The sequence below is a fragment of the Cervus elaphus genome, chromosome 13, assembly GCF_910594005.1.
Source record: "Cervus elaphus chromosome 13, mCerEla1.1, whole genome shotgun sequence".
NCBI lineage: Eukaryota > Metazoa > Chordata > Mammalia > Artiodactyla > Cervidae > Cervus > Cervus elaphus.
Genome location: NC_057827.1, coordinates 30,954,253 through 30,969,199, shown reverse-complemented (window position 1 = coordinate 30,969,199; position 14,947 = coordinate 30,954,253). Strand labels below are relative to the sequence as shown.

General features: G+C 40.1%; 1 protein-coding gene and 1 long non-coding RNA gene across 2 annotated transcripts in view; one reads left to right on the top strand and one right to left on the bottom strand.

Moving 5' to 3' along the window:
• The window catches only part of TRPM1 (transient receptor potential cation channel subfamily M member 1), a 65,327-nt gene that overhangs the window by 27,205 nt on the left and 23,175 nt on the right, over window positions 1-14,947 (top strand). Inside the window, exons 15-19 of the mRNA XM_043922319.1 lie at window positions 757-786; window positions 5,392-5,684; window positions 7,234-7,462; window positions 12,868-12,990; window positions 13,399-13,530. Of these exons, the coding sequence (XP_043778254.1) occupies window positions 757-786; window positions 5,392-5,684; window positions 7,234-7,462; window positions 12,868-12,990; window positions 13,399-13,530 (807 nt within the window). The remainder of the gene's footprint in view (window positions 1-756; window positions 787-5,391; window positions 5,685-7,233; window positions 7,463-12,867; window positions 12,991-13,398; window positions 13,531-14,947) is intronic.
• Window positions 1,197-8,877, bottom strand: LOC122706823. Its single transcript, XR_006344472.1, has 3 exons — window positions 8,811-8,877; window positions 3,908-3,912; window positions 1,197-1,210 (listed from the first exon to the last, which is right to left on the bottom strand). It is a non-coding gene; the product is annotated as an uncharacterized LOC122706823 (long non-coding RNA).

Genomic DNA, 14,947 nt, shown 5'->3' with positions numbered 1-14,947 from the left:
CGGGGCATTCCCTGCTCACAAACTTCCAAGGCTCCCCAGTGCCCGAGGAATCACCGTCAAGCTCCTGATTGAAGCGTCTAAGGCTCTCCCTCATTATCCACACCCTGTTGTGGGTGACCATGTACCACTTTCAGAACAAACTCTACTAACCTGTGGAGCTGTGTCTCCCCACTTCAAAACCCCACGTGTGTCCCAGGCCCAACTCATGTGTGAGACCTCCCATGAAGCCCTCCCTTCGCCCCACTCAGAGCCCCATAGCTCAGTGTCTGTGCTTCTGTGGGTGAACTTCTCTGGTTCTCCCTGGGGTGGGGTTCCTGTGTCTGCACGTCTGTCTCCTCACCTGACCTGGGATGACAGAAGCAGGGGAAAGGAAAATAGATTTTAATAGATGAAAGAGTACTTTATATCATGAACTGTGAAGGACAAATGCTTTCCTTAGGTTTGTCCTTCATTGTTAATTATACAAAGTACTTTAAAAATTTTATTTATTTTTAATTAGAGGATAATTACTTCATAATATTGTGTTGTACAGTATTAATTGCTTTACAATATTACAATACAATATTTCTGCCATATATCAACATGAATCCACCATAGGTATATGTATATGTTCCCTCCCTCTTGAACCTCCCTACCCAAAGTACTTTTTAATCTATTATTAATCTACTAGCGATATCACTAATATACAACTCACAGTATTGTAACTTCAGTTATCTGATTCCATTGAATTTTTTTCCCTCCCTTTTCATTATGCAGCCGAAAGCTCTCAAACTTCTTGGAATGGAAGTAAGTAGGACTTGTTTCCAGTGGTTTCATGGTATCATGGAGCCTCTTCATTTTGTATTTAACATAAAATTGAGTGAATTTGTTTTCCATGAATAAATCCACTTCACCACATACAAAGAGTTACTTGGATGATTTAGTCAGATTATATTCAAAGGTCATAGACATTTTTTTAAAAGGTAAAAGCCACCCAGCTGACTTTTATTAAAATTAAGAACAAATCAAGCTCACCCATTATTGTTGGCATCATTATCCCCTCTGGTTTTTAAAAGTGTTCTGGAAATTTTACCAAATGAAAACATAAATAAAGGAAGAATACATAAAAGAAGGAGGAAATTATTATTGGCAGAAAAATATTTTGTATCTAGAAAGTCCAGGAAAATCAACAAAGTTTCCTCATAATGGGACAAAAATATCCAGAAATAACCTTAACAAGGGAACTTAAGAACAAATCACTAGACATGAAAATACACAAACGAGTAGAGGAAGTACCATAACACAATATTAAGACTGAGTATTGTAAAGATTCTTCTCAAATAAATTCATGAGTTAAGTAGCATCCCAATTTCTGTATGGATTCAGGGTAGAAGGTTTTGATTCTTGCTCACAGTTGACACTGACCTTCAGCATAACTAGAAGGGTTATGAAAGTCAGAGTTGCATAATCCCTTAGTCTCTCGGATTGGTTGTATCACATAGGGTTTATCTACTGGGTGAAGCCTTGGTGGAACTCTCCTATATAATAGCCTGTCCAGTCTTGTTGTCAGAGGCCCATTTTTCACCACCTTAGTAATAACTTTTATAATAGGAGTTCATCGAGGCTTTCTATTTTCTGGAGTCAGCTTTGGTCAATTATATTTTCATAGAAAACAATTTACTTCATCTAGACTTTCAAGTTCACTGTTGTAAATCTTTATTGCTGTTTAGTCTCTCAGTTGTGTCCTACTCTTTGTGACCCGATGGACTGTAGCCTGCCAGGCTCCTCTGTCCATGAGATTTCCCAGACAAGAATCCTGGAGTGGGCTGCCATTTTCTTCTTCAGGGGATCTTCCTGACCCAGGGATTGAAGCCATGTCTCCTGCATTGGCAGGGGGATTCTTTACCACTGAGCCACCTGGGAAGCCCCATAAACCTTTACAGAGTATTTTAATTTTTTCAGTCTACTCTGTATCTTTAGTTGCGTATCAAATCTTGTTCCAGTTTTTTCTTTTTTTTATATCTCCTCCCTTTATTCTTAACCATACCTGTCTTTGGATTTCATTGGTATTTTTGCTTAATTCAGCAACTTTCTTTTTTTCTGTTTTCTATTTTATTAATATATTTTAATTTTTATTCATTCCCTCCATATACTTTGTATGGAGTTATTGTATTATTTTTATTGACTCAATTTGAAAGTGAAGTTTGCCCATTTTCAATATTCCTTATATTTCAATGAATTCATGAAGAGTATACGTTTTTCTCTGAGCATTGTTTTTCATGGTACCCTACAGGTTTCGGTAAGTAGAGCTTTTATTGATATTCATTTCTAAACAGTTTATAATTTCCTCCTTAATCCAAGAGTTATTTATAAGCATATTTTAAGTTTCCTAGATACAGACTTTTGTTATTGTGGTTATCTTAGTCTTATTGATTTCTAGTATTACTCTTTGGGTGTAGACTATATGATTTCCAATATCTAGAACTTGTTGAGATTGAAAATCTCAAAGGAATTGGGGAATAATGCCAGGTGGAATTTTGTTAATGATCCATGTGTGTGGAAACAAATGTATATTCTCAGTTTGTTGGGCACAATTATATACTTCTCTGCAGGAGACCTGGGCTCGATCCCTGGGTTGGGAAGATCCCCTGGAAAAGGGAAATACTCCACTATTTCCACTCCAGTACACTCCACTCCCTCCACTGAGAATCCCATGGATGGAGGAGCCTGGCAGGCTACAATCCACGGGGTCACAAAGAGTCGGACACGACTGAGCGACTTCACTTCACTTCACTTCATACTACACTCCAGTATTCTGGCCTGGAGAATTCCCTGGACTGTATAGTCCATGGGGTCACAAAGAGTCGGACAGGACTGAGTGACTTTCGCTTTCAGCATACTGTCAGATCAAACTTAGTAATTTTATTATTCAATTTGCTTCTATATGTACTAGTTTTTTCAAGTTAATTTCTGACTAAGGGGTGTTTAGAGGCTCTTACTATTATTTGTGATTGTGGATGGATTCATTTCTTCTTAACTTCCAGTTCATATCTTTTGTTATTCTATTGGGTTGCTTCTCTTTTACTTGCTTTGTGTCTCTTCATGCACTGTAGGGAAATGAACCCCTTGTCGGTTATTTTCTGCCTATAGCAATATTAAAATTATTTTATGAGAAGTTGCATACAATTAATATTTTAATAATATACTATGGAAAGGTAGGATTAAAGGGGTTTCTGTTTGGGACTTCCCTGGCAGACTTCAGTGGTTAGGACTGCGCTTCCACTGCAGGGGGCATAGGTTTGATCCCGGGTCAGGGAACTAAGGTCCTGAATGCCTTGTAGTGTGGTGAAAAAAAGCTCTGTTTTACAATTTTTCATTAGTCCTTAGTGGATTTTTATTTGACTTGATATAATATTGAAAATAAAGCTACATTTCCTTTTTAATTTCAATATTCCCTAAATGACTGAAACTGCAGTTTTACTGGGACAAATTAGAACAAAAACATTTAAATTCAAGGCAAGATATGATAGTTTCAGTAAAAACATCAGAATACCTCATAATGAGGTTATAAAACTTGGTTTAGTCATGAACTACTTGCCATAAGAATTGACGAGTCAGGCTCCACCCCTTTTCCTGCCCCATGCCCAGCCACTCCATTCATGTGAATATGGGCAAATTATTCAGACTTTAAGCCACAACTTCCTCATCTGACTGGAAGACATTAACAACCTCTCAGGATCAGTGTGATAATAAAAGAAGGTCACTGATGAGAAAGCTATTTGCAAAAGAGCAGAGATCCATTTCTATTATCCTATTGGGTACTGGATCCTCAGCCTGGAATAGTCTGTTCAGTTCAGTTCAGTCACTCAGTCGTATCTGACTCTTTGTGACCCCATGAACCGCAGCACGCCAGGCCTCCCTGTCCAACACCAACTCCCGGAGTCCACCCAAACCCATGTCTATTGAGTCGATGATGCCATCCAACCATCTCATCCTCCGTCGTCCCCTTCTCCTCCTGCCCTCAATCTTTCCCAGCATCAGGGTCTTTTCAAATGAGTCAGCTCTTCTCATCAGGTGGCCAAAGTATTGGAGTTTCAGCTTCAACATCAGTCCTTCCAACGAATATTCAGGATTGATTTCCTTTAAGATTGACTGGTTGGATCTCCTTGCAGTCCAAGGGACTCCCATGAGTCTTCTCCAACACCACAGTTCAAAAGTATCAATTCTTTGGTGCTCAGCTTTCTTTACAGTTCAACTCTCACATCCATACATGACTACTTGAAAAACCGTAGCTTTGACTAGACGAACCTTTGTTGGCAAAGAAATGTCTCTGCTTTTTAATATGTTGTCTAGGTTGGTCATAGCTTTTCTTCCAAGGAGCAAATGTCTTTTAATTTCATGGCTGCAATCACCATCAGCAGTGATTTTGGAACCCCCAAAAATAAAGTCTGTCACTGTTTCCATTGTTTCCCCATCTATTTGCCATGAAGTGATGGGACCAGATGCCATGATCTTAGTTTTCTGAATGATTCCATGCAACATGCATGTTTCACCACCAGTTCTCCCAGTCATTAATGCCTTCCTTTAGGATCCTGCTTTATTATTAGAATGACCCCTCATAATCCCTTGGAAATGGAAAGCATTGGCCTTCCCTTTATAACACATCCATGAAAAGACAAATCTCATTCAAAATAGAACTCCTGCTTCCTTAAACTCTTGGTAGATGTGTGTGCATACTCAGTCGTGTCTGATTTTTTGAGATCACATGGAACTGTAGGCCTTCAGGCTCCTCCGTCCATGGGATGCTCCAACCAAGAATACTGGAGTGAGTTGCCATTTCCTCCTGCAGGGGATCTTCCCAATCCAGAGATCAAACCTGTGTCTCCTGCATCTCCAGCATTGGTAGGTGGATTCTTTACCACTGAGCCACCTGGGAAGCCCAAACCATTGGTAGAAAACCAAGATATTTTTCTCTACCTCCTTCTACATTTTTCCTATTAATCTCTGGTTCAGAGTGTTGATATTTAAAGACATCCCTCAGGAAATGAGTTTTGTGCTTTATCTTTCCTATGGGGTGATTTGGATTGAAGTATTTTCTTTGTTTTCAGTTTTGCAGTTTCTCTTCAATTTTTAGAGGCTTCTAGAAAAAAAACACAAAAACCTGCCAACCCAGGAGTATAAACTTCAAACAGTATTACGCCTTTTCAGCTCATTTGATTTTCAATGGTTTACTTCTTGTAATAAACATGTGCATCTTTTCAAAAGAATTCATATGATGGGTGGACACACAGATGTACTTAAGAGTCTCTGTGTTCCCGCAGACAGCAAGGTTTCCCTTCTTCCAGTTGGTCCTGAAACCCTTTACTGCATGTTTATGGCAGAACCACAGTAAAGGTGTTTCTCTCCCCTCAGGATGACGAGCCACCAGCCAAAGGGAAGAAAAAGAAGAAGAAGAAAAAGGAGGAGGAGTTGGACATTGATGTGGATGACCCGGCCGTGAGTCGATTCCAGTACCCCTTCCATGAGCTGATGGTGTGGGCGGTGCTGATGAAGCGCCAAAAGATGGCAGTCTTCCTCTGGCAGCGGGGGGAGGAGAGCATGGCCAAGGCCCTGGTGGCATGCAAGCTCTACAAGTCCATGGCCCACGAGTCCTCCGAGAGCGAGCTGGTGGACGACATCTCCCAGGACTTGGACAACAATTCAAAGTGAGTGTCTGGAGGGGACGTAGAGCTCAGGGAGACCCAGGTGTCCTGAGAACCACCCCTTTTCCAGGAAGGGAGGCAAATGTGGTTCTCACTTAAGTATCATCAAATTTAAAGCTTGTTCATCAAATGCTTTGTCCATTGTGTCAATATTTTTCCTTCTGTCTTTCTGAGGTGTTTCTGGACCATCATTGTTTTTGTTGATTGTCTTCTTGTGCAAACTATGGAAATGCAATTTTTTATTAATTTTTATGGGAGTATAGTTGCTTCACAATGTCGTGTTACTTTCTGCTGTATAGCAAAGAGAATCAGTTACACTTATACATGTATCCCCTCCTTTTTGGATTTACTTCCCATTCAGGTCACCATAGAGCACTGAGTAGAGTTCCCTGTGCTATACAGTAGGTTCTCATTAGTTATCTACTTTATACCTAGTTATGTATATATGTCAACCCCAATCTCCTGATTCATTTCACCCTCCCTTCCTCCTTGGCATCCATATTTTTTCTCTATGTCTGTGTCTCTATTTCTGCTTTGCAAATAAGATCAACTATACCATTTTTCTAGATTCCACATACATACATTAATACATGATATTTGTGGAAAAACAATTTTAGACAGTATATCTTTATTGAAATATAGCTGATTTACAATGTTGTGTTAATTTCTGCTGTACAACAAAGTATATATATATATATATATGTGATTCTTTTTTATATTCTTTTCTATTATAGTTTATCATAGGATACTGAATATAGTTCCCTGTGCTATACAGTAGGACCTTGTTATTTATCCATCCTATATAAAAAAGCTTATGTCTCCTAACCTCAACTACCCACCCCCTCCCTTCCTCAGTTCCAGTTGGCAATCACTGATGTGTTCTCTATGTCCATGATTCTTTTTCTGGGAAACACAACTTAAATGCAAAGACAACAAAACTGATTTTCATAAGGAAACATGCATTCAGAGGAGTACAGCCTTAGTGAACCTATGCCCTTGGACTTGATTTTCCCAAGGACCTCTTAGGTAGAACAGGATGGCTACAGGGGGCTGGAGCTAGGTATTTCCCTACCCTCAGCTCAGTCAGGTTCTGATAAAACACCAATAGGTTGAACTCTGCTTAACTAGTATTCCCCAGGGCAGGTTTTGTTAGGAAGCGCTCTGTGCATAGTTCAGAATGGACCCCCCCACCCCAGGCTGGCAGTATGAGGGGATTCTCCTCCCTCCCGTCTTCCCTGTGAGAACATGGTGGGGCACCTGGAGGTAAAACTCATGAAAGTGTGGACACACTTTTCTAAGCCAGGGCTCCCCAGACTTATTAACCTGCCGACTTGTCCTCATGGGGCCTCCGGAAGTCAGCCTCCGACATGGCTGAGCACGGACCCTGGCCCCTGGCTGTCCCCTTGGGGACATCCAAGGAGCTCCCTGCTGGAAGAGGACAGGGAGTCAAGGACTCTGTGTCCTGTGGCTCCGTGATGTCCCCATGGACACAGCTCTCTAACAAAGTGTGTGGCTGCCACTGCCTCACCCGCTCCCGTCTGTGTCTCGGCAGAGACTTTGGCCAGCTGGCTGTGGAGCTCCTGGACCAGTCCTACAAGCACGATGAGCAGATCGCCATGAAACTACTGACATACGAGCTGAAAAACTGGAGCAATTCGACCTGCCTCAAACTGGCTGTGGCAGCCAAACACCGGGACTTCATCGCCCACACCTGCAGCCAGATGCTACTGACGGACATGTGGATGGGGAGGCTGCGGATGAGGAAGAACCCTGGCCTGAAGGTACCTGTGGTGTGTCTGTGTAGTGACAAGTGACACCTGTGGGCTCTGACTCTCTGCCTGGCTGAGCTAAACACTGTCTGTGGATTATTTCATCCTTGACTCTGAACAACCCTGGGAGGGAGACCCTGTGGCAATCCTTGCCTTCAGGAGAACCTGAAGCTTTGAGATGAAGGGACTCACCTAGGATCCCAGCTATGAGGTGAGGGGCAGCACCTGAACATGGGTGGTCTAACACCAGAGCCCAACCTGTAGCAAGACTAGCTTGTGGGCATGGTGTCCACTGTAACGAGTTGTGCACCCCTGACCATCCACCCACCACTAAGGCAGGCACCTGAGCTCTGTTCTTATAGATTGCCTTATGACTCTGAAAGTACTTGCTATCATTTTATTGTTAATTTTTATTGAAATATAGTTGATTTACAACGTTGTGTTAGTTTAGGTATACAGCAAAGTGAATCAGTTATATATATATATATTCCTTTTTTATATCCTCTTCCATTATAGGTTTTTGAGCATAGTTCCCTGTGCTATACAGTAGGTCCTTGTTGATTATCTATTTTATACATAGTATTATGTAATATTACATGTTATTATGTAATAATAGTTTTAATATTATATTAAAAGTATTTCAAAAGTATTTTAATATAATAGTTTGTATCTGCTAATCCCAAACTCCTCGTTTATCCCTCCTTGCTTTGGCTTTATTAAACATAAGTTTGTTTTCTATGTCTGTGAGTCTATTTCTGTTCTGTAAATAAGTTCATTTGTATTCTTTTTCTAGATTCCACATGTGAATGACATTATATGATATCTGTCTGACTAACTTCACTAAGTGTGATAATCCCTGTCAATGTTGTTTAATGGCTCAGTTGTGTCTGACTCTTTGTGACCTCATGGGCTGTATCTCGCCAGGTTCCTCTGTCCATAGGATTTCCCAGGCAAGAATACTGGAGTGGGTTGCCATTTCCTTCACCACTGGATTTTCCCAACCCAGGGATAGAACCCATGTTTACTGTGTTGCAGGCGGAGTCTTTACTGATGAGACACTGGAGCAGCCCATGTAATCTCTAGGTTCATTCATGTTGCTGTAATTGGCATTATTTCATTCTTATTTATGGCTGAGTAGTATTCCATTGTATATATGTACTACATCTTCTTTATCCACTGTTTTGTTGATGGATATTTATGTTGCTACCATGTCCTGACTATTGTTAATAGCGCTGCAGTGAACAAACATTGGGGTGCATGTATCTTTTTGAATTATAGTTTTGTTCAGATATATGCCCAGGAGTGGGCCTGCTGAATCATTTGGCAACTCTGTTTTTAGTTTATTGAAGAACCTCTATACTGAACATATCTACAAACCAGAAACCGACTCACAGACATAGAGAACAGACTTGTGGTTGCCAAGGGGGATGGGTTGGTGGGTGAGGGAAGGATTGGATGTTTGGAATTAGCAGATGCAAACTAGCCTATATAGTATGTATAAGCAAAAGGTCCCACTGTACAGCTCAGGGAACTATATTCAATATTCTGTAATAAATCATGATAGAAAAGAATATGAAAAAGAATATATGTATAACAGAGTCAATTTGCTGCACAGCAGAAATTAAACCCAATATTGTAAATCAAATATGCTTCAATAAAATTAAAAAAAAACAACAACAACCAAGGTCTGGTCCAGCTTCAACATGTAGCTGCCAAGTGGCAGAAGATAAGAAGGGCCGAGGAGCATTCCCAAGTCCACTCTGTGATCAAGTCTACAGGTCCATATGTTCCAGCTCCTCAACCCATAAACAAACAGGGTACATATGTACTAAAAGTTCACTAGGACTTCCCTGATGGTCCAGTGGTTAAGACTTTAGGCTCCCAATGCAGGGGGCACTGGTTCGATCCCTGGTCGGGAATCTAAGATCCCACATGCTACCTGGCATAACTTAAAAAAAAAAAAGTACTTGAATATATTACTAAAAAGTAATTTTTAAACATGCCAGAATTTTAAAGAGTGAGATTAAACTGTATTGTCTTCAGCAGCACTGTCCAACAGAAACAAAGCACATATGTGCTTTACATTTAAATTTAAACTTTAGATTTTCCCTTTACAAAAAGATTTTTAATAGCTATAGAAAGTTTTTCAAGTACGTTGTAGAAAGTAAAAATGAAACAGTTGAAGTTAACTTTTAAAAATTATTTGTTTATTTGGCAGCACTGGGTCTTAGTTGCAGCATGCAGGATCTTCAGTCTTCCTTGAGGCACGTGGGACCTTTCAGTTGCCCCATGTGGAATCTAGGTCCCTGACCAGGGGGACAACCTGAGCCTCCTGCATTGGGAGCACGGAGTCTTAGCCACTGGACCACCCAGGAAGTCCTGAAGTTAATTTTAATAATATATTGATTTAAACCAGTAGGTACAAAATGTTTTTGAAAGGAAAAATATCACTAATGAGATAGTCTATATTCTTTTTTTGTACTAAGTTTTTGAGATTTGGTGGGTGTTTTGCAATTTCTTCCTTTTCTTTTTTTAACCTAATGCTTTTTTTTTGATATAATGTCTATCCATAGGTATAAATATTTGTAAGCATCAAATTTCCTTCAAAGCATTTTAAATTTGCAACATAAATATGTAATTATTGTAAAGCCAGGATTGTTTTTTTAAATTTAATTCTTTGACTAGTTCATATCATATGCACATATTAAAAAAATTAAAACTGTTTATGGGACTTCCCTGGCAGTCCAGTGGTTAAGACTTCACCTTTCAAGTGTGGGTTTAATCCCTGGTTCCATCCCTGGTTAAGGAGCTAAGATTCCACATGCCTCTGAGCCCAAAAACCAAAACATAATACAGAAGCAATATTGTAACACATTCAATAAAGACTTTGAAAATGGTGCACATCAAAAAAATAAAAATAAAACTGTTTAAAAGTGTGACAAGTCTCCCTGCTACCCCTGTCCCCCATGTGGCCTATTCCACCCAGTGGCAACCACTCATATTTGTTTCTTGTGTATATTTCCATATGTAAAACTAATATGCATACTCTCTTTTCTTTTCGTGGTGAATTAAATATACTTACTGTTTTTTCTTTTTCACAAAGGTTGACATAGTCATTCTTATGTACCTTTTTTTCCCACTTCCTCTGGGAACTCTTTCTGTATTACAACATAGAACATTCCTTCATTCTTACCTGCTTCCCCTGTTTTCCTTTACAGTGGACTATCACAGCTCAGGCCAGTCCCCAGTGCAAGTCACTCACCCCTAGGGGTGCTACACTCATGGCCACCATGGCTGCTCTTGAACACGCATTGTGCCTCACATGTCTGCTAAGTGAACATCCAGAAGGGAGCTGTTGGCCCCATGGGGATCTGGACTTGTGATCTTGATAGCCTTTCCTTCTGTGGAAGTGTTCCCCCCCACCATTGTGCAGAGAGTTTTCCCACAATCCCACTAATATGGTGTGTGAGCACACATTGGAATTTTTACAATCTAATGGTAAAAAATGAGATCTTTGCATAGTTTCTTTGAATGTCTTTCTTCCCGCCCCCACTTTTTTTTTTAAAAGATGCTATCAGTTTCTTTATTGTTATTTTATTTTTGGCCACGCTGCAGGTGGGATCTTAGTTCCCTGACCAGGGATCAAACCACTGAACCATCTGAAAAGTCCCTGAATATCTCTTATGAGCGAAAATGAGCCCATTTGCTGTAAGCACAAATGTCCCTAAGTTCACTACTTTTGCCCATTTTTTTGCTGGGTTGTTAGAAGTTTCCTTCTTGACGTCTAGGAGATCTTTTCTAATTAGAAAGATTGGCCCTTTTCCTGTGTCAAGAGCTGCAAGTATATTTTCCCATGAGTTGTTTTTTACTGTGGTTGTGATGTGTTTTTGCTGTGCAGAAGTTTGTGATTTAAGTACAAGATCTATTGATCTTTGCTTTGATTGTGTGTTGATTTGGGAGCATCATTAGAAAGGCTTTCTCCTCTATTTATGAAAGAATTCTCATGTGATGATTCTTAGTTGTTTCATCGTCTCTGTATGCATCCCCCTCCCCTATTTTCTTTCATGAAATTATTGAGCTAGACAGTTATTCTAGTGATTGTGTGAGATATGGATCCAACTTAATTATTTTATAAATGATCACACAGATTCTCAATACCGTGCATTAAATAGTCATCTTTACTCCTCTCATTGGATGTGGTGTTTGTCTCACAAGTAATGACTTTGTATATTTGAATCTTTTTCTGGATCCTTCCATTCTGCTCCACTGTTTGGTCTCTTCATATACCTGTACTACACTGTTTTAATTATTAGTGTTTTATAATATAATTTTTAGTATATGGTAGAAATAGCCCCTTTGTGGTGTTCTTAATAATGGATGGCTGAGGGGAAATTTTTTTTAAAAATTAGGACTTAACATTGGAAACAGCTTAGTATTGGAGACACACAGCACAGCAGTGATAAAAATGGCAAGAGTGGGACTTCCCTGGTGGTCCAGCGGTCAAAACTCCACAGTTCCAGTACAGGGGCTGGGGGTTCGATCCCTGGCCAGAGAACTAAAATCCCACATGCTGTCCAGAGTGGCTAAAAAATTAGAAAATAAAAACAGGAACGTGGTTTTTAAAAAAATGACAGAGGTCTCCATTTATAGGTTAGGCCATCCTTTTGCAATCTAGGCTGAGCCCATGTTAAGTTCTTCTTTCTTTCTTTCTTTTTTTCCCAGAAGAACAGAACCAATTTACTTATTTTATAGAATCAATGCACATGATTGAGTATGAGGACTGGTAAATCTGAATCTGTAATACAGAAATCAGGATTTCTATATTACATTCTTGAGGCAGAATTCCTAGTTCTTCAGAAAACCTTTGGGTTTTTTTTTCCTTTTTTGTTTTTTAATGTTTTTTATTATTGTGATAAAAGTCACATAATATAAAACACACTATTTTAGCCTTATCTAACTATACAGCTCAATGGGACTAAGTACATCCACAAATCCTTCTTTTAGGAGCACAGTCGTCTTCCAACCCTTGGCCCATATATTCACATTTACATCTAAGTTATTTCTATTTAAAATATTTTGGCCTAATTAATTAATTTTTACTTACTATATTTTACTTTAAAAAATTACCTGCTTTGAAACTCAATGTAAGATCTTTACTTTTTAAGCTAGGATTCCACATCATCCTGCTTGCTGTTCATCTTGAACAATGTGGTGGTTGTTCACATTTCTCAGTGTCTGCAATTCTATCCATGTACAAAACCAAATAAGCCACAGACCATCAGAGCAGAGACAGACCCACTCCAGAGCTGCTTGCTTACTGAGGAATGCTGAAGCTCATCATTTAAAATTTTACCTATACTGGGAAAATTTTCAGGAGTTCTCATAACTTAAAAATCCACTTTTCTCATCATACCTAGGTTATCATGGGGATTCTTCTCCCCCCAACCATCTTGTTTTTGGACTTTCGCACCTATGATGACTTCTCCTATCAAACATCCAAGGAAAATGAGGATGGCAAAGAAAAAGAAGAGGAGAATATGGTCAGTGATGCCCCCAATCATCAACCCTCATCTTCAAAAGGGTTGCTGTTTCTCTTGCTGTGAATTTAGACACTGCAGGAATACAGAACATTTGAGGTTGAACATCATTAACGTATTTATTTGTTTTCCTTATACCTTCATTGGTGAAAGGTCTATTCAAATCTTTTACTTCTTTTTTTAAATTTATTTTTTATTGAAGGATAATTGCTTTACAGAATTTTGTTTTTTTCTGTCATTAGCCTTTGGAAAAATTCAATTATTAATAAATCACAATAATATATCAAAAGAAAAAGAATAGAGAGCATTTTTATGATCCTTGGAAGGTGCCTGTCTGTTAGCTGTGGGGCTAGGGTCCCGGGAGTTTCCCATCTGGCAGCCTGCTTGCCATGTGCTCTGCTCTGTTTTCAGGATGCGAATGCAGATGCCAGCTCCAGAAAGGGGGACGAGGAGAACGAACACAAAAAGCAACGAAGTGTCCCCATTGGGACCAAGATCTGTGAATTCTACAACGCCCCCATTGTCAAGTTCTGGTTTTACACAGTAAGGCCTCCCTTAGCATGTTTTAGATGTATGAGAATCAAGAAGAATGATTCTTCTTCTTCAAGAAAGTGCTTTTAAAAAAAATCAATGGATTTTTGAAGTGAGATTAACTCAGATCCTCAAATTATATAACATCCCTTATATGCAGAATCTAAAAAGAAATGATACAAATGAGCTTACTTACAAAACAGAAAGAGACCCACAGACTTAAAAAACAGACTTATGGTTACCAGAAGGGAAGGATGGGGGGAAGGGATAGTTAGGGAGTTTGGGATGGACATAAACACACTGCTATATTTAAAATGGATAACCAACAAGGACCTACCGTATAGCACAGGGAATTCTGCTCAATTTTACATGGCAGCCTGGATGGGAGGGGAGTTTGGAGGAGCATGGATACATGTATATGTATGGCCAAGTCCCTTTGCTGTCTACCTGAAACCATCACAACATTATTAATCAGCTACACTCCAATGTAAAATAAAAAGTTTAAAAAATCAGTGGATTAAAATGAATTATGCACATGAAGTGGGACTAACTCAGATCTTCAACTAAAATTGAACCTAGATAGATAATATTTATATACAGGAATGTGATCATTCTAGACCAAATATACCATTTCATAAAGCCAAATAATCATATTCTATTTCCTTAAGAAGAAGGATTTTTCAAATGTCTTATAGTAATACACACTTAGGAAAATACAGTTCTCGTCCAACAATGAACAAAGATGACTCATCTTGAGAGAGCATGCTGACAAATGCCATTGTTCAGAAGACTGATGGGATCACTCAAAGTGGAGTTGAATCCAGTGGAATCAAACCCTCTGATTTGAGGAACGAATCAAGGCCTCCAAACTGTGGCCACATACTCTCATCCAGCCCTATCTGTGGCCACTGTCTGGACGGCTATAGGAGGGCACTGTGCCTGGAGAAAGAATGGTCCAGTCTTACACATGCAGAAGGGTGGGAGAAGTGGGGCAAAGAGACTGGAGCAATTTGGAAGGTTCTGAAGGAAACTGCGCTGGTTGCAGGTGGTCCCAGCAGGGGTGGCGGGCACACTGTGCCTCCCGAAATCACTGCAGTCTTCGGGAGGGTCAAGACTACTCATGAAGTCCCAGGTACCAGGGCACAACCCATCTCAGGCAGATCCTGGCAGTGCAGTTCCATCAGTGACTCGGCATGAGTAGCTGATGGAAAGTGAGGAGCCAGGTCCAAGGCCATGGACAGGGTGATGGCTGTGGGTAGGCAGAAGGTGGAGGCGGAGCACTGGGGCACAGCACCCCCGGGGCTACATGGGGACCCAGGCCAGTGAGAGTCCGGACACCCAACCTCTTGGCAGCCACACCTGAAGCCACAGCTGCCACCTGTTCTTGTCAGAACCAGCTGGGGCCCAGGCAGTTCTGAGCCCAGGTCCA